General features: G+C 46.8%; 1 protein-coding gene across 6 annotated transcripts in view; it reads right to left on the reverse strand.

Moving 5' to 3' along the window:
* Positions 1-19,500, reverse strand: part of Git (ARF GTPase-activating protein GIT1) — a 340,959-nt gene that overhangs the window by 80,430 nt on the left and 241,029 nt on the right. For 2 of the 6 annotated variants that reach the window (XM_077695260.1, XM_077695263.1), the window contains one exon: positions 10,635-10,672. The exons of the other annotated variants lie outside the window; for them this stretch is intronic. In XM_077695260.1, the coding sequence (XP_077551386.1) occupies positions 10,635-10,672 (38 nt within the window). The remainder of the gene's footprint in view (positions 1-10,634; positions 10,673-19,500) is intronic. 6 annotated transcript variants of the gene reach the window in all.

The raw sequence follows: 19,500 nt of genomic DNA on the forward strand, positions 1-19,500 counted from the left end.
TCGGAACTGCATAATTGCTGGATTTCTAACCCCTCCATTGAAGAAAGCCGGAATTGTGTGGCCCCGCGACATGACCACGTATTTCTTTATACATATGCACATGCGCGCAGTTTTTTATTATGCCTGCTAAGATTACGGTACGTTTAACAAAGTGGAATCAGGGAAACTGACTATGCATGGGCTCAGGTTCAACTGCCTTGTATATTGTCTGCAGTGTTGGAATTTCTGAGAAGTGTCGTCGGCTATTAATGTTGTTTTGGAAGAGCTGAATGCATTTCGAAGGAATGAACCAACAGTTTCTACAACCTTTACCTTTCTACAAAGTTTGTGGAATGGTCTTTATGAGTTATAAAAATTTGTGTGTTGCAGCTGTGTTTCATAAGGATGGCTGTAGTTTAATGATTGCATTCTGGTGCTTGTGCAGTGAAGAATGTACAGAGTTGTACGTTTACGTTTCAACAAAGGGGTTTCAATGTGCGTTGGCAGACATTCAGATTTCCAGCATCTCAGTCATGATAGACCGTTATTTTACAGAGTGGGGTACATGTTTGAGCGTCTTCCCATGGAGCATACGCCTTCCCACTTAGATTCAACACCGCTTCCCACTTTTAGATATTTTTATTGTTCCAACAACTGTGTCGAGAGTTGGAGAACTTCCAAACAGTGATTGAAGATGGTTCAGGTTGAAGATATGCAGTAATTGCGTAGCAGGTATAAATGGGTTATGTCACCCCTTCAAATCCTATGTTCGTACTTTTCAAGCATGCACTGTTGCTTCTGCTTATACAGCTTCAAGAAGAATAGAAAACAGTGATGCGGCATATCAAAATGGTTTGACTTCAGGCCTTCAGAGTGTCATGTCGCTACTTTTTGAGCACACTGTTGCTTCTGGCTGTACAGACGCAGAAAAAATTTGAAAAATTTGCTCAACAGGTCGCAGTGGTTTCACGTCACTTCTGCAAGGTGCAATGTAACTCCTTCGCAGGGTTGAACTGTTGTCTCTGGCTAGAAAGCAATGGTAAGACATGAAATATTTAACAAAATACGTTGGAATGTGCCCATGGTAGGCTTTCTGGCTGTGAAGTCACTGCTTCTCTCACACACACATTCTGGCTACGAAGTTGTGTGAGAGTAGAAGATGATTATGCAGTACGTTAGAATGAATTCATGCCACCCCTTCACGCTGTGAAGTCGCTGCTTCTCACGCACACACTGTCGCCTTTGGCTTTAAAGATGCATGAGGCATTTTTAAATGCCTCATGCACTGGTGCGGCAAATCAAAATGGATCCAACGTCGGGCTTTCAGGGTACCACTTTGCTGCTGCTGGCTGGAAAGTGTAGCGAGAATGAAAAATGCTTGGGCCCATGACACCTTGACAAGATGCAGTGGGAATTAAATATTTCTTTTCCCTGTTCCAGTTCGGTGCTCTGATGGGTTCCAGAAGTGGACAAAAGAATGTAAATGCTTGCATTTTTAAATAACTCATGTTCATATTCATATTACTGGGCCTGCTGAGTGTAGTCGTCTAAATAGGTGCAGTAAAAATTGATTGCACTTGTATAGCCGCTCGCTGGAGTTTCGTATGGGGCTGATTATGATGATGATTTCGGGTTTAATGGCGCAAGGCCGACAAAGGCAAAGAGCTCCATGACAATGATGAAAGAGATGAGAAGGATTTGTAAAGGAGGCACTAGTTTAAAAAACTTTACTCAGGGTGTTGGTGTATAGGGCCATAAAGCATAGCGAGTATACAAAGAGAAATGGTGTATAGGGTGATAGTATTAAAACAATGAGTGCAAGCACCTAAAGTGGTTCCACCACCAGGTTCCTCAGGTTCCACCACCGGGTTCCTCAGGTTCCACCACCGTTTTAAAACACATAATGAACACAGGTGAGGTTATGGGCTATATGATATGTATTTTAAAAAGTATACATCTGCTAGGTAACTAAAAGCTTTTTTTGTATGAGAACATTGGATGGTCTGATAAAAATGAAGAGTGCAAGGGAATGTTATATGTGTAAGCTTCATTAAAATGACGTTTCCGTTCAATGATGCACATGTCGCACTCAATAAGGATATGAAGGACAGAAAGCTGACCCCCACATCGATGGCACTGTGGCTTGTTTGAATCTGTTAAAAGGTATGAATGTGTGATGTGTGTGTGGCCAATTCTTAATCTGCATAATGCTACCTCTACAAATCTGTTATGTTTTTCAGCAGGAGGCTTTTCTATTTTGGGTTTAATGATATGTAGTTTATTCTCTACTTCTCTGTCCCATTGTTGCTGCCAGTGGTCCCGCAGCTTCCTTCTTACAAAAGGTTTCAGATCTCGATATGGGACCTCGTTTATGTCTATGCTAGTTCGAAGGGCGGCAGCTGCAGCACGAAGGTCAGCAGCTTCATTTCCAGCAATGCCGCAGTGGCCAGGAAACCAGCAGACTGTGACAACGAGTTTCAGGCCATAAGCCGAGTAGAGAGCTATTAAAACAAAATTAAAAGTAGGGTTTCTACTGACCTTCCGAGATGAAAGATTTGAGACGACACTCAGAGAGTCCGTGTATAAACAAAGTTTTTAATTTTGTTTTGAAGAATGTGTTTTGAAGCCAGTAGAATACCGTAGGCCTCTGCAGTGAATATACTTGTGTTCTTGTTAATTGTTTTGGACATATTAAAGGGGTCCTGAAATACCTTCCGCCGATGCATGGATGTACATGTAACCAAATAAGACAAATTCACAATGTATTAGCAATTTCCTCCCGCAAGAATTTTGTTAAAGCGATGAGTATTAGCTGAGAAATCGTAAATCAAAAACCGCGCATTATCGTCGCGCCGCGTTTCCTCCTCCTTTCAACTTACTCTCCACTGTTGACGGCGCGTTCGCCTTCCCTCCCGTGATGCTGCGCTCCTCGGCGGTGACGTACTTCCGCTATCGCGCTGCTCATACGGCCGTCTGCTACGGGCAAGCTTTGTTGACACCTTGAATCCCTCATTCCGCTCAAGGCTGGAAAAGCGAACGAAAAATCTGGCCGCATTTGTGCGGCGGCCGGGCCTTGCCCTTTCGCGGTGTGCGCTGCTGCAGGGCAGCACGTGACTTTTAATCGGCGGCGAACTCGCAGCCGCTCGGGGACGATCGTGCGCTCGGTCCCTCATGCACCGCGCAGTGTTTATCCAAAAAGCGCCGTATCAGATGTGGCCCCGCTGGTGCCGGGTCTTATTTTGCGGTGGTGGTAATTCCTGCCGGCGGCATGTGAAAAAGACATTTTAAACCGATACAGAACCCGTGCACAAAACGCTTCAATCATGTGACCAGTTCAGCTTGGGGCGACGCGTGGTGGAGAGTGGCAACGTTGGCAAAACATGCTCCGGCGCGGCTCTGAGCTTTCTAGCGCTGGAGCGAGCGCCATTTCTTTGACAATCTCAAACATCAGTTGCCTTGGCAACAAGGCACAAACCGCCCCAGAAGTCAGTTACGGTTGCGTGATCCCGGTTCAGCTCGGGGCCCCACCTCACGACATGTGGGCACTGCAGGCGTACCACTCACTCCCATTGGGAAGTGTGAGATGCGTTTGGCATTAGAGGAGGCGATGCTGTGTGTGTTGTGGACGCCTTTGTTTCGCGACGAAATGCGACGTCGGCGACGTTGTGCTTCTGCGGGTGGATAGTGCTTCCCATGGTTTGGATTATCTTTCTCGAGCGACGTACGACTCAACCTCGCATGGGGTATGTGCAGTGTGCGTGGCTAAAAGCCATCTCGGCTTGCGCGCCAGAGTTAAGTGACTTGCTATTCGTCCCCGCAACCGCGCGCGAGGTGAGTGCCGAATTTACGACGGGCAGGAGGAGGCAACCCATCGTCTGTCAATCGCGGTTCAGACTTGCAACGCATGTTGTGACGTTGTGTTCGTTCGAAACGCATCTCTGGATTGTTTTGAAGTGGAATAAAATGTATCCGTCAAACCCGGGCATTCGGCTCAGGGCGTTATTGCACGAAAGAAGTGCCACGGGGCTTCAACGCTTTCTTTATGAAACGTACTCAGGTAAGAGAATATCCATGTCGTGTTATGGCCGTGTTGCATTCAATACTAACGGTTAAGCGTTTGTTTACACTTGTTTCGTTTGTCGTAAAATGTCCAAGCACTTCGACACTCCGCTGGCAGATCAGCCGGCGAGCCGACGTTGAGCAGAAGACTCATCTCTTTGCCGTAAGTGCGTGAAAAAGCCGCCCAATAGCAGGATGTCTAGCTCATGACGAACATCTGGGAATCGATGATGTAGACATGTGAAGATGGCGGCGTCCAAAAACACGAAGGAAAGGGTGAGAAAAAAGCGACAAACTTTGCAACAAAAGTGTGAGCTTTCCGCTGCGCGTAAAAGAGTAATACTTTGCCCAGATGACCTTGACGACCCAATCTAACGATTGCACTACTTCATTTAGTGTGCTCAAAACGCCTTTCAGGGCCCCTTTAAGCAGGGGGCCATTTGCAGCACAGGATACGGCTGTGGTAGTTTTTGACTCATCTGTGTAAAATTCAGCTGCCTTGTATTTGTCACGGAGGAGCAGAAAATGCTGAGTGATGACAAATGATGAAGATGATTTAGGGTTTTATGGCGCAAGGCCGACGAGGGCAAAGAGCGCCATGACAATAATGGGATGCTATGAGACGATATTAAAATAGAATCTGTAAAAAATCCACTACATTACAATTAAACTATGGAAGTTGGTGTATAGGGCCATAATTAAACGTAAGAAATATTGGTATGCAAGGTGCTAAAAACCCCACAATACCGCCATTGTTTTGTGACGGAACATGAGGCCAAGTGAGATCATGGGGAGTATGTTATGTACTTTCAGAAGTCAACATCGGCAAGGTCATTAAAGACTCTTCTGAAAGAAAACATGGGACTACCTGCTAAAAATAATGAAGGGTGCAAGGGTATGCAATGAGTGTATATTTCTTGAAAGTGACGTTTTCTCTCTATGTTGCACATCTCGCATTCAATAAGCATATGAAGAACTGAGAGCTGACCCCCACACCGATGACTGTGTGGCTTGTTTGCGTCTGTTAAAAGGTATGTGTGTGATGTGTGTGTGGCCAATTCTCAGTCTCCATAAGGCTACCTCAGGGGTGAGACAGCTGAATCAGATTTGTGAGCAGTTTTAGGAGCAGCGAAATCTCGATTTTGGAGCAGAAGAACCTTGATTTGGAGCAGAAGAACGACATTCACTATGTCACCTTAGGAGCCTAAAAACTCAAATTTTTGGCAACCCGGGGGAAAAGCGCACATTTTAATCGGTTTTGAACGTGCATAGCACTGAAACAGCCTTTCAATAAAGTTTTTTTCTACCGGATAATCACAAAGTACGAACTTTACTACCTTTTTACATACCATTTTAAAATTTTTTAGGCCTTACGCATAGATAACGTAGAGTTCCGTACAAGGGCAGAGCCACTGCAAAAGTTGCGCAAAGCGAGGTGACAGTCGTCGCACCCCACCAGCCCTCCCATTTCAAACCCCAAGGTGCACGATCATTACAATCGTAATCTGAGTAATGTTGGTGTGTTATAAACCATTATTACTGGCGTGCAATAATAGCCCATCCCGCTATCGGACATGGCTTGAACATTTTGCGGCGATGTAGCCTGCGGCGCCACTTCTGCAGTGTTGATCATCCCATTCCCGCAAGCTCGCTGTAAGAGGTGGCAATATTTGAGCGTTTTATAACACCGTAATGAATTCGAAATTTCACTTAAAGCACGCACCACGCCTCACACTTAAGGCCAAAACACGGCGAATTCGTGGGCGCCACGTCGTTTTTGATGACCTCTCGTCTTTCGAGTGGCGCAACTTTCCGCAACAGATCAAACACTACAAGCCACCCCCACAACCAAAACCACGCTAAAAATCGGTGAGAAAGCACTTCGAGAAAGCACTTCGCCGGGCAGCCAGGTTTTCCAATCTTCACCACACCAAGATGGCGGCGCCCAGTAATGTCATTCCGGTGATACGGCGCTCCAAAAATTGCCGTTTTTTTCATCAACTTGCACACGTAGTTTGTCGCCTCAGTACTCATAAGTATTTTTTCTACAGGAATATCCAATGGCTTTCGATGGAAGAACTTTAAAAACTCACAGAATATAACATGTGCAACCCGACATTGTGACTTCCGAAAAAACCATCTCGGGGACAGTTTTATGCGGATTTTTTATTGAATAATCAAACAATTGAACCTTTACAAACAGTATCACCTTGGCGGTGGTGGAAAATTATGCTGTCAGTAAGCATTTTTCCCCACTGAAACTGACGGCAGCGTTAAAATCATTGGCTCTCACACTGTTTTGGAGCAGTTTGGCGCAATTTTTGCAATTTCCAAGTTTTTGGAGCAGCCTGGCGCAGGAAAACAAATTTGTATCAAAATTGCGGAATCTGCGCAACTGTCTCACCCCTGATTTTAACAACAAATTGCGCTTACCCTCGCACCCATGTGCACGAATGGCTTCCTTGACGGGAGTAAGGGCGCCCTATGGCAAGGGACGTTGAGGGAGGCTTTAAAAATGAGGATCGGAGCTGCAAGGTCGCCTCACTGTAAGGGAGCATGAAGGGCTCCTTCAGTAAGGTGAGGAAATGGGGTAAGGCAAGAAAGGTTTTAAAATTCGGGCCTTAATCTCTTGAATGAATGCCAGCCTGGTTTCTGATCAGGGCGTTCTACTAACCTAGCCTTGCTTTCCTTAACTGACTACATAAAAAAATCTATTGACACTGGGAATTTCGTGGGTTCAGTTTTTTTATATTTCAGCAAAGCCTTTGACACGATCAATAACGACGTTTTGTTCCAGAAATTAGAAGCCTACGGGGTAACAGGGCTAGCACTAACGTTCCTAAAAAGGTATCTATTCAACAGACAGTTTATAGTATATGTGGCGGATACTTTTTCTGAAACTAAAACATTTAACCAAGGTGTACCCCAGGGATGTATTTTAGGTCTACTGCTCTTCAATTTATATATTAATGACGTTCCTAACTGACTTAAATCTTTTCATTGCGTCTTACATGCAGATGACACCACGATATCTTTATCTGATAAATGAATAATTTCTTTCATCTCGAAATGAAATACTGCGCTCGATAACGTCATTAAGTGGTGTCATGACAATTATTTATTCCGGAAAAAACAAAATTTATGATTTTCAGGACTTCTAAGAAACAGGTCATCATCCTCCCCGACCTAATGCCGGACTTTACCCCATTGCTCCATGTGACCATACAACATTTCTTGGCATTGTGCTCGACCCTAGCCTCACGTTTTGTTTCCATTTCTCTTATCTTAAACAAAAAACCTCATTTGCCATCCGCGCATTATTAAAGGCGAGACCTTTTTTCCCACATCAAGCACTATTATCACTGTATTTTGCTTTCGTTCACTGTCATTAATTCTGGCATTGCCTACTCTTCCCACGTTTCATCAGTTCAACACATTCAAAATCAATGTATTCGATTATCACTCGCAGTTCACATCGTCCCTCAGCTTCAGCTCTGCTTCGTGAGAATAAAATTCTATCTGTAACAATTTATTTCACTACAACTTAGGCCTCTTTTTTTACAAGTTACTTCACAGTTACATTTCATACGATTCCAATGATCTCAATCACTTAAGGACTAAAAATTTCACCAGGTTTGCCGCCAATAACAACTTCTTATTACTGACTGTGCATACTAATTACGGCAAGAAAACTTCTTGCTTCGCTGCAATATCATTTTGGAATAGCCTCCCTTTCGCTGTAAAATCATTATTGTCTAAAACAAGCTTTAAAACTCCCTCAAAAATTTTTTTGTTGTAATAACCCTCAAGTATCGACTTTCATTGTTTTTTTTGTTATTATTGCCATTTACTTTTCTATGTCTACATTTACTGCTTTGTACTACATTGTGTTACTGTTGCTTCGAATATTGTGAATTTATATGTAACTTAGTTTAAACCAATGTTTGCTAATTAATAATCTATGCAGTTATTTGTATTTCTCTTCTCTATTTAGTAGGTTTTCTCACGTTTATTTCTTAATCACTGCTCCGCCAAACTCACTTTGCGCGTTTTTATAGAGGGTCCCGTTACAGTCTGCGGACTCTGGGACCCTCGTCTGTATATTAATATGTTTGTATACCTTTACACGGAAATAAATTTGATTTGGACTTTTTGATTTTCACTTGACTTTTTCCACCTGAAAGGTCAAGATTATGTTTTGCTGGTCTACTTCAGGTTTCGCTTTCCTGAAGTCATCAGTCTGCGCTCGACCACAGCAGCGGCTGTCATTGCAGACGTCAAGAGCGTGTTTGCACGCCATGGCTTCCCACGGGTGGTCCGCAGCGACAACAGGCCACAGTTCTCATCCAAAGAATTTTCTACATTCGCACAGGGTTACGAGCATGTCAGCAGGTCACCGACAGCATGTCACCAGCAGCCTCCGGTTCCCGCAGTCCAACGGCCAAGTGGAGAGTATGGTGCGGACCGTCAAGGACCTGCTGCTCAAGGCGGATGATCCTACTTGGCACTGCTCGCCTACAGGGACACTCCAGGCGTTAATGGGGTAAGTCCTGCACAACTTCTCATGGGCAGACGCCTGCAAACAAGAGCTCCCAAGACTTCGCAGCAGCTCGAGCCACAGTGGCCGTCATCTCGGGTCCTCAACCTGGACGATCAAGCCAATCGAAGGAAGCAAGCCCAGGACTTCAACCGAAGGCATGCGGCTCGCCCACAACGCCCTCTCAAGTCTGGTGAGCAAGTCTGGGTACGAGACCTAAATAGCCCTGCGTTGGTTCTGGGGCCAGCGCAACGTCCCCGTCCCAGAGTTCAGCACCCCAGTGCCGGAGGGTCCGGTCAAGCCTGCCACCGAAGAACAACCCGAGAGTGAGCCATCCGTCAGAGACTCTAATGCAGGAGGGGCAGAGTTAGTTGCTCCTACGCAGTCTTCTGTGACTTCACCCCAGTCCCAGTCTCCACATTCGCCTATTCGTGTGTCTAGGTATGGGAGACTGATCCGGAGGCCTAGAAAATTGGACTTGTGATTGTGTGGTGAAGTGTTAGTGTTGTGCGTGCAGTGGTGTTCATCACAAAACAAGGGGGGATGTAGTGTGTGCTCGTACAGACAGATGGCACCACGGCGACCATTGATGCAGTGTGTGCTACCGAAAGAGGGCACCACTGCCAAGATTGCTCATGTATATATTCCAAGGTAAATACAGCCTTGGGGTCAGTTGACTGTTACCCGGCGTCGTGTGTTCGTGGTTAGCCGGGCGCGTGCTTGTGGAAGTACGCCCCGTAACAGGTGTCATCTGCAGGACAGCTTCAGTGGTTAATCCAGTAAAAAGGGAAGCATGTAACATCTCCGGCCGGGCAGATGTTTTTTTGATAGAAACGGAAGATGAAAACGTCTATGTGTCGATATATTGATGCTCATTATTCGCAGGTGGTCAAAATTTTTCTGCCGCACTAAAATCGCCTTATGGAACCGGTATAGCTTGAGATCAAACACGCCAATATTTTTTACGAGTGTGTTTCTGCAAGAAAACAAAAAGAAAAGGCCCATACTTGGTTTTAAATTATTCTTCACAGAGTTCATGCATGAATAGTTTGTGCTTCTTTTCGCTACGTTCAGCCACTGAATGAGTGCACAGTCAAAGGGTTCTAGCCTCTAGCCACCTTTTTTTTGTCCGGCCCTTCATGTAACCATCCTTATCATCACTGCATATGATAACTGGTATAATCATTTGTTTCTCGATCGGGACGTATACAGTGGGAAAGTTTGTACCCGCCAAATTTTTTACCAATATCACGGGAGCGTCGACCGTTCGGTCGATCAGTGCCGCGTGATGGAGTGATACGGCAAACTCAGCGAGAGTCGCCGCATGCGCACTAACCAAAGGCCGCTGCTGCCGTCGTCTGCTAGGCCGTTCCAAGAGCAGACAGCCGCCCCCGATTTTTTTTATCCGCTTATCTAATCTTGCCGAAAAATTTCGAGTATAGCAGGCAGTGTGATAAGCGAACAAAAAAAAAAATGGGGGGCGGCTGTCTGCTCTTGGAACGGCCTAGCAGACGACGGCAGCAGCGGCCTTTGGTTAGTGCGCACGCGGCGACTCTCGCTGAGTTTGCCGTATCATTCCATCACACGGCACTGATCGACCGAACGCTCGACGCTCCCGTGATATTAGAGAGTTTTAGCTAACCGTTTTCGACGGTCCGCTCCGGTATCGGCGGCACGATCAGCGCGACCCGAGCCAATGCCGTTCGCGGCCAAGCGCGCCACGCATGTGCAATGGCGCTCCCGCTTGCTATCGAAGCGGAGCGGACCGTGAAAAACGGTCAGCTAAAACTCTCTTATTGGTAAAAAACGGGGCGGGTGTACAGACAATGCCAAGCTTGGTACTCTTGGACATGAGGGAAGTGCTTTCTTGGCACAAGGGTGCTGGCGAATCTAGTTAGCCAACATCAACTGTTGGCCCATCCTTTGTGGACAGTAGCATGTGTGCGTGGTTGCGAGCACCGGAAAACAGATGCCGAGCCAGGGACGACCAGGGAGGGCGTGTCCTCTCCACCCACAGAAACCGTCAGCAGCAGCAGCTCCAGTGGCTGCAGGGACTCACCCTGTGTCGGCGGCGGCAGCGGCCGGCTCCCGGTCGGCCTGAAAGAGGAGAAGGAGGAAGTGTCGGCTGCCGGCCACCCATGGCATTCTGAGCCTACACAAGGATCTCCTCCTCGAGTGGAGGAGGAGGAGCAAGGCGCTGCTTGGCTCTGCAGGCTGCGCTGCCTCACACACTTTGGTCACAACATTCGGGCAATGCTTGTGCTATGCACGTGCTCCAGGGTGAGACAGATTTGGGAGCAGTTTTCGGAACCTTATCTTAGGAGCCCAAATTATCAAATTCGTAGAAACTCAGGGGTACAAGTACACTTTTTAGTGTGTTTCAGTACAAACACTGAAACAGCCTTTGGAGAAAGACTACCGTACTTACCCGATTCTAACGCGCACTTTTTTCCGGAAAAATCGGTCGAAAAATCGCATGCGCGTTAGAATCGGATACGAAACCGAAACTGCCGAAACAGCGGAAATTTCGTCCCACCCATCGCCATCACCATCTCAAGATGGCGCCAAAGCTTTTAGCAACGATTTTTCGGACGCAGCATGGAGGAGAGAAAAGGTTAGGAGAGGCCCTGACGTCACATTTGTGAAGCCGAGTCCCGCCATGACTTGAGCCCACTGAGCCCAGCACTCTATCCCATCATCCTTTGTTGTCTCCGGTTTGATTTGACTAACATGGCGTCACCCTGCCCTCCCGCTTCGAAGCGAAAACAGCTTCGCCGCTAATTCCTCGGTGCGATGTCATGTTCTAAGCTGTTGATTTCGCCTTCAATTAGCCCATTCAAACCCTCACCCAAAGTTTCAATCGAAAAACGTTCTTCGTTTTTGAGATTGAAGGACGATTTTTCAGCTCTTAAGCCTGGCAAAGTAGCGTTCGTCGTCACAGCAACGGGCTCGCGGGATGGCGAACGCAGACAACGAGAGCACTGTTTGGGGTCGTACAGCACTGCGGTCTTTGCGCGCTACGTCTCAGCAGCGATAAATTTCACTTCACGTCACAACGAAGAAACACAAAGTGAGCAAAGAACGAACTGTGGCTCTCGCCAACGCTGAGCGAAGGGGATTTTCCCAGCAGGTCGCCGGCGGCGGCAGCGGCTCGCTCCGCTGATCTCGACGCGCTGTAAGCGCCGCTGCGGCCGGGGTACGAGTTAAGGCCGCCTCCGACACCAGAGTTTTCAAACTGGCCTAATCTAAAAACGTTTGTCGTAGCGACTGCGCTGATTTGCAGCGTAGCGAGGCAGCCACATACCAAGCGCCTTAAAAATTTGTCCGTTCTATTCGACCAAATTTGGCCGCCGCAGTTGTAAAGAAGTAAGCAACATTGTCTATGGGCTCAAGAAAATTGACGTCACTTCCTCCACACTTTTCGCAATGCATTGGGATGCTAGGGGCCTCTCCTGAGTACTCTTTCCTCCATGGGACGCAGTATAGTGAACTAGAATGATCTAGTGGCGCGAACGGCGAGGAAGGGGCGTGCTCTTCTATGTAGAAAACGCCAGGTGGCGCTACTGCGCCCTCTACGAGAGGCGCCGCCGCAGCAGTCGCTGTACTTCAGGCGATCGGCAGTGGTTATGGCTGTCGTTGTTCCGATGTTGGGTAGTAATTAACCGTTACAAAAAAAAAAAAAAAAGGCTGCTCGCGTATGGCATCCCTCTACCTTGCTAGGAACGTTTTGTTGCAAATCTGCCCGTTTGAGCTGTAGGGAAGCGGCTATAAATCGAGTTGTTTGGTGCCGTCTGCTACCAGCGCAGACGATCGATACGAGCGTACGCGTTCGATGTGCTGCTGGAGGACAACTGCCATGTTTAATTCTTTACGAATGGATTTACTTTTTTGTATTTACTGTAATAAAGTCCCGGCATGAACCTACTTGTGAATTTGCCTCTACGGAAGCAAAGCATCCGTGAGTGAAGGAATTTTTAATTTAGGGGGCCTATTCTGTTTCCTATATTTTGCACCCCAAATGTTTTCGAGACCCACTTGCAGAATGTGCATGGCATTGCCAGGCCGATAACTAATACAAGAAAGCCGAGCTTTTTGTTGTTTTATTGGAACTGCAAAAAAAAAGCTTGGAAAATAAAAATGAGAACGCATTTTCCCTAGGCAGGAGTCACGACAATGGCTTAGCCAAGCGAAGTTATGTCGATTAAAAGTGTTCAAAATAAAGCAAGACAACTGCGAGTTTTAAGTTGTGCGACTCAGTTTCAAGTACTTCGAAGCCTGGTGCTTTCGAGTGTTGCTGCTGTTAATGCTCTTAGTTAGATAAAAAGCAGTGAGCTCGGCTGCCACATTTTTGCAGTGGTCAGGTCAGCCAAGCTGGAGCTCCCTTTTCGCCTTAACCACTTCCACAGTATCAAGAATGCTGTCTGAGGATAACTCCCGAAGGCTAAAAAATGTAGTGGAGGCATTTTCCAAATCAGCCACGAACTGGTAGAGAAGCGCAGAGGGGTAGGCCTCCGTTGCCTTTCATACGTGTGAACTCAGCTAGGCTTGTTCCAACTTTCTGCGGAGTTCATCGCCCAGGGGAGCGGCGAACAAAGACGCCTTGGGAGCACCTGGGTAACCACTGTGACCACTCGGAGCAAAGCAATAGCCTAGGTTTTGGCATCGCGGCTACTCGGCCTGTCTCTGATCGCAAAAACTATTTTTCGGACGATTGCGTACCTCTTGCTGCTGTTGGGGAGCATCACGGAAACGTAAAACATGCAGAAAATGCAAGGCCTCGACCATAACCAGACGGACAGATTGTCTGACCGCGCGCCGCCAACGCATCGCACATCCGCTCGTATCGTCTGAGCGCCGCTAGCAGACGACACAGCCCAACTTTAGGCGTCTTCGATTTGGCTTCACTCCCTGCACTCATTCAGGTAGTACAGCACTCGCCTCTCGATTTTCGAGTGCAGCGCGCGGCGCCGGCATTTTCCTCTTCGATGCACCGACGGTGCAGGAAGTGCAGGATGAGTTCGCGGCTTTCCCTGCACCCCCCAGGGAGGAGGTGCACAAGCAGACGACAAAAGTGCAGCACCGGTTCTGGCTGAACTCATTCTGAACTCATGCAGAAAGTGCAGGCCAAATCGAAGAGACCTTTTGTTTGCACAGAGTTTCTCACTAGAAACTCTATGTTTATTTGTAGCCGTTGCCCGATGGCTCAAACGGGTCTGATACGCGACAAAACGTTCCTAGAAAGGTACATGGAGAACAAAAGTGAGCATATTTCTTCCATAACGGTTAATCACTGTACCACACTAAAAAACGGCAGCGGCAATACTTGGCGAGCGCACCAAGCAACGGCCCGTTCAACAGCGGCACCGTTTGAAGAAGGCGCAGTGGCGCCCCTGCCGGCAGTAGACGCGTTTTGCTTCAGCCGAACTGCAGAGCGGCTCCCGTTCGTGCCACTGGATCGGGCTTCTCAAGCTTGGACTCCCCGGTTTCCCCATTGGCCTCGAGGACATGCCGTGGCACCACCTACGAGTGACGTCACTCGTTGGACGCTGGGGCGCGTTGTCGTCTGCTACAACACATTTCCTGTGCGTATGCGACAGCGTGTTTTCTTTTTCTTTGTCACCGTCTCGCCCTTCCTTGTTGATTTGATGCAAATTACCCTAAAAAGCGTTCTACAGACCGAATAATCCAGGCCAGCAGTCAGCGACTCGCCTCTTACCGGCGACACAGCCGCGTTTAGGTAGTTGCTACCATCGTGACCCACAGCTCGTACGCAGCCAGCTAACGCCAAGGACGTTGTAACTAGAGATGGGCAAAACGGCTCACTTCAGTGAGCGGCTCAGAATGGCTCAGTTCACTGAAGTGAACCGGTTCATTTGAACGGTTCAGCGGTTCATTTAGGTTTGTAACCTGTGTTAAGCATGCATAATCTAAATTATTACTCAATTGTTATTGAGTCATTGATTTTGTAACAACATCCGCTGTATTTGTGCTGAAAAGAATTGGCCTCACCATCATTACAAAAGTTTTTATGTGTCAGTGGTATTTCAGAATCACTCTCGGTCGATATATAAAGAAGAAAATGCAACTTTTTGTCAACTTTATAACCTCACAAATATCATCTCTACTAGTGAGCTGTGACGCCAGAAAAAATTATTCTGGAAAGCATGACACAAGACACTAATTTTAATATTGTGGTGGTGAACAACACTTTGTTCAGTTTATTCGGAGCGAGACGGGTCCGCTTTTTGGCAGCGATAATAGATGACGCGAAAGTTGCACACAAGACCCAGCTGGGTCGGCCGATACGCCTTTAATAACTCTACCGGAACGTGCCGACACGACTCCTTCAGAGCCATGCTCAGCACGATTCTCTAATCGAGTGAGCAGCCGCTGAACGTCGGTTCTTAGGAGAGCCGCTCTGTCAAAGAACAGCCGGGGGCCGAGAATCGCCGCGGAACTGAGCGGTTGAGAAGATGCGGCTCGTTCCTGACTCGGACAACAGCTGCACGCACAAATGTAACTGTAGTGATTCTAGTGAATTATATGGTCACAGGAGTTTATTTTCCTATTACTTTGAAAATACAGACGCAGTTCGTTCACTGCTGCCATTGCGGCCTCCCGATCTGTACAGCATTCACCCCCGCCGCCACCGTGGTTCCCAAATGGCGCCTCAGAAGATCCGCTTCGCGAAGAGCGGCTCTCGAAAAGAGCGGGAGCCGTTCTTCGGTTCAGTAACTGAGCGGAAAGAGCCGGAAGAGCCGATGAACGGGTCAAAACTGCATCCGGTTCTTCTGACTCGAATTGTCTGCTCCCACGACAGAAGGCGCGCTGGAGGAGTTTGAAAAATTAGCCCCAGCCGGCGCGGCAGTACAGTTGCTTTCCCGCGCCGATAACAGATGGCGCTGAGCGACGGCTCATTTGACCCGGGTCTTCGGTTCCGAAGCGACTAAAACCCGCCCGCCGACCGGACGTTGTTGCCAGCATACTCGAGAAACGCGTGCTGGCAACACTGATTTGTTCCGACCGCGACCGACGCTGGACGCTGCCCCTCATGGCTATGCTGGCAACACTTGCAACGCGCCCGGAACAACGACCGTGTGGCGGGCGGGTCCTCCCTGTTCTGTGGTTTTAGCACGACCGGCTGCGGTCGTGGGTTTTAGTCGCTGCGGTCTGCTGTGATGCTGCCCAGCACGGCCCAGCACTACAGAACCTAGAAGCGGGTATCGCGCATCAGCCGATCTACAGAAGAAGCCGATCTCCACTGTGCAGCGCCGGAAATGTGCCCATCTTGCTGGTTGCTTTCATCAAACTGCTGCTGAGTGTTCTCCGTGCGATCCTTGTGTGAAGTTGGCTCACCTTGGTGCATTTGGTGCAGCACCGCCACCCGTTTGTGCCAAGGAATCGGAGAGTGGAAGGCGAGCTTTACGCTCCCTGCAAGCTTTCGACATTGGTGCCTGTGCATCTTCGTGTATTAGCCGGCGTGCTTCCGGCCGTCACTTTCATCTCGTAGTTGTGATGGAATATGCCTAGCAATAGTGACTAATTGCTCAGGACTTCTATGAATAACCTCATTCTACTAGAGCCTGCAAGCTCCGCTTCGGTATGTTTGTAGTGTATCAGCTTGTCAAGTCTGTTTGAATTTGTAGTGTATTCTAGCCTGTGGAATCTTTAGTCGCTGCATAATTTGACGTGTGCCAGCATTTGTGTTCAGTTTAGAAGAATCTAAAAAAGCATGTAATCTTAAGCTAGTGCGAAGGGTGAACAAGGAAACGGTCAATGCATTTTAACTGTACATATAAGCTCTAGTTACTGCATGTGGCTTGTGCTACCCACTATGATGCCTGCATCGCTTATTAATTTCAGCAAGGTAGGTACAAAGACATACACAGCCGAAAAGTGCCGCGCTGTTTTATGCTTGTATTTGGCGTTAGGATGAGGCGCTGTTTTATACCAAATCACCCAGGATTGAACTAACGGGACGGACGCTACTTGCAACTGATTTATTTAGGGTATGTCCATCATATATGAGAGAAGCAATAACAAAAGGCCACAAGCATTCGACCAGAGCACACACAAAAAGAACTTATCTAAGAAGGCACATTATGCTTAGAGTAGATTGATAAAGAGGGGTCTCACTCACACATATTGTTCTTCATTTGATACAAACTTAATGTGCCATTACACCACAGCTTCCTTCCGCTATTTTTGTTTATCAATTTGGGTACACAATTACAACCTTTGCAGTGAAACAGCCTGGGTAATTTTCTACCGAAAGTGTGCGTTTTCAAATGGTCCCTAATACTTTAGGTCATTTGGCTGATGTAAACTTGTCAAGTCAAGGGTGTCTCATCACACACTTAACAAGGAGCTTAGCATGCTTCTCACGACAAACTGTGTGCAAGTGTGCTGAAGAATGGCACATGCCCACTCGAGGATTGGCAAGGGCAGGGTATTATTAGTACACACGCACTAGGGAGGCTGACCACGAGATATTCATGCACGTGTCTGGTGCCTCAAAAGCCGAACCCCTCCGACGGAAACACTTGAGTTTGTGCAAAGCATTTCCAAATTGGCCATTTAAAGAAAAAAAAAACCAAAGGAAGAGCAACTTATGCTGCATCTCATTCACACACGCTAAAGACAAGCGGGTTCCATCTGGGCCCACTTAGTAAGGGCTGTAGCTGCACAGGATACACAGAGAACGACAGTAAGGAGAGCGGGGTAGAGCATATATACAGTAGACGCTCATTAAGACAAACTCGAGGAAACCGTAAAAATATGCATTACCAGAAATTTGTTTTAAGCTGAGGTTTTTGCGTTGTGGATGTTACAAGCAAGCAAAAGTGTTGTTCATCCTATTCATGGAATTCGTCTTAACTGAAGTAGAGGAGAGAGCTGAGCACAACCAGTGGTCAATTTACTAAGACAGCAAAGAGGACAGCCGCCGACTGTGAGAAGCGGGGATCTCAAGCTTAGTTTTCTTACAATATATATATATCCGGGTTCCGGCCTTTGCGGCTTTATTGCCTCGTATTCGTGCAGTGCATTGGCTCTGCAAGCTATATAGTCTCACGGGTGGACAGGCAAAGTATTTCAACTGATATCAATGCTCAGTGTCACACTGGTCAGTCTGAACAAAAAAAAATCAGAACGATAATCAAACTGTGCTTCCCCTGCTCAAGCGCTACTACTCACACACTGAAGTCAAACGACTGCCAAATTCTTTTTTTCTAAAATGGAGGGTATGTAATTTAAAGAAAAAGCATGCTGTGCGCGCTGCTTTAGATTGGGGGGAAAAAAAATTCCACTTCCTCCAAAGAAATTACATTTACTACTCCTGCGATACACCTTTTTGCAGGGGTGTACAAATATCAAATTTTGTACCGCAAATCACACACAAATAGACAAAGTGACTGCAGATGGAATAAAATATGTTCGACTGAATATCATTGATTTAGCGTGTTTACAGCTTTGAAAGCAGAGCTCAAAGAGAGAGAAAAGATAAATTGGTTAATCACAACCTGACATGTAGAGTTTGCGCACTGATTTAGAAATGGTACAAAAAAAAAGGTGAATAAGAGACTGGAGCAGTGAAAAAAGTTTGGCACACATTTTCTTGGAGACATGTGGGTTCTTCAACGTGCTCTGAACAGAAGTATATTTGACGGGCTGCAGCCCCTCCAGTCATTGAAATAAGGCCCTTGCTACGCATGCCTACTAGGACCAGTATGCTACCGAGGCATAGCCAACAACTAATAACTCAATTTCTCGTTCATGCCATCCAATTGGCCGGACACTTCTTTCCGGCTTATTAACTTTGCACAGGTAACATTCCACTTCAGTTACTGTACAGCAGAGTTACCACTCTGGCTTTGCTCAAGGTGTTGCTTGCATTAGGCTTTCTTGCAAGGCTTAGTCGTCGTGCAGAAAAGTCGACCCAAACAGGCGTTCGTTGTGGTGAAGCCTGAAGGATTGCATGTTGTATGGCAGAACAAACTTTTATAGCTCTGTTCGTAAATTTTGAATACCTAGAACGGTAAAATTGCACTTCGGATAGAAGAAGCGTACAGCATAAATCTGCCATTTGCTCTCTATAGTAGCAAAATAGCGTTAACTGAGGTATACATGCGTGGCACCTGTGATTTCCAGCCGGACGTCACATTTGCAAGCTGGCTTTGCTGACTAAATGTGGCCCTGCCTGAGGCATATTCAAAATAGGAAAAACACAGCATAATTTACGCTAGGTCACTCACTTTAGAGGTGCTGTTAGAAGTTTCTAGGCTATTGCGTTCATGTGTTCCAGGGTATCGCATTTTCTCACTACTTACATTTTGAAAGCTCGGTCTATATAAGTTTGGATAACACATTTGCCTTAATCGTGGGTCTCTATTTTGCGATCTTCTGAAAAACGTCTTCAGGATCTGCCATGTGTTATATAGCTTGATACAACTTAAGGAGCTGTGCGTTCTGTAGGGAACCTTAGCAGGTTATTGATGCAAGCAAAAATTACCAAAAGCACTTTTTATTCTGTTTTAAATTACGTTTCTGCTAACAAGAAATAGATTCAGTTTAAATTAAAACTATTATGTACTACCCACTGTAACGGCCCAGCGGCTAGGATGTTCACTGCCATGATCGAAGATGTGGGTTCAATCCCAGCCATGGCAGCCATTTTTCTGGTAGAGGCGAAAAAGAAAACCTGTGTGTAGAGATTTTGCTGCACATTTCAAGGTCCCCAAGTAGTCAAAATTGATCCATAGCCCCCAATATGGTGTGCTTCGAGGTGCATGTGCAGCTTCGGCACACAAGTTAAACAAAGCCTCTCTCTCCCCCCCCACACACACAAAAAGGGTATAAGTTTCAGCTGTCGGGGTTGCTCAATTACATAGACCAATATAGGACCTTTACTTTCAGATTTTATAATA

Source organism: Haemaphysalis longicornis, unplaced genomic scaffold (genome assembly GCF_048455015.1).
Source record: "Haemaphysalis longicornis isolate Haplotype H1 unplaced genomic scaffold, Haemaphysalis longicornis Haplotype H1 scaffold_14, whole genome shotgun sequence".
Classification (NCBI taxonomy): Eukaryota; Metazoa; Arthropoda; class Arachnida; order Ixodida; family Ixodidae; genus Haemaphysalis; species Haemaphysalis longicornis.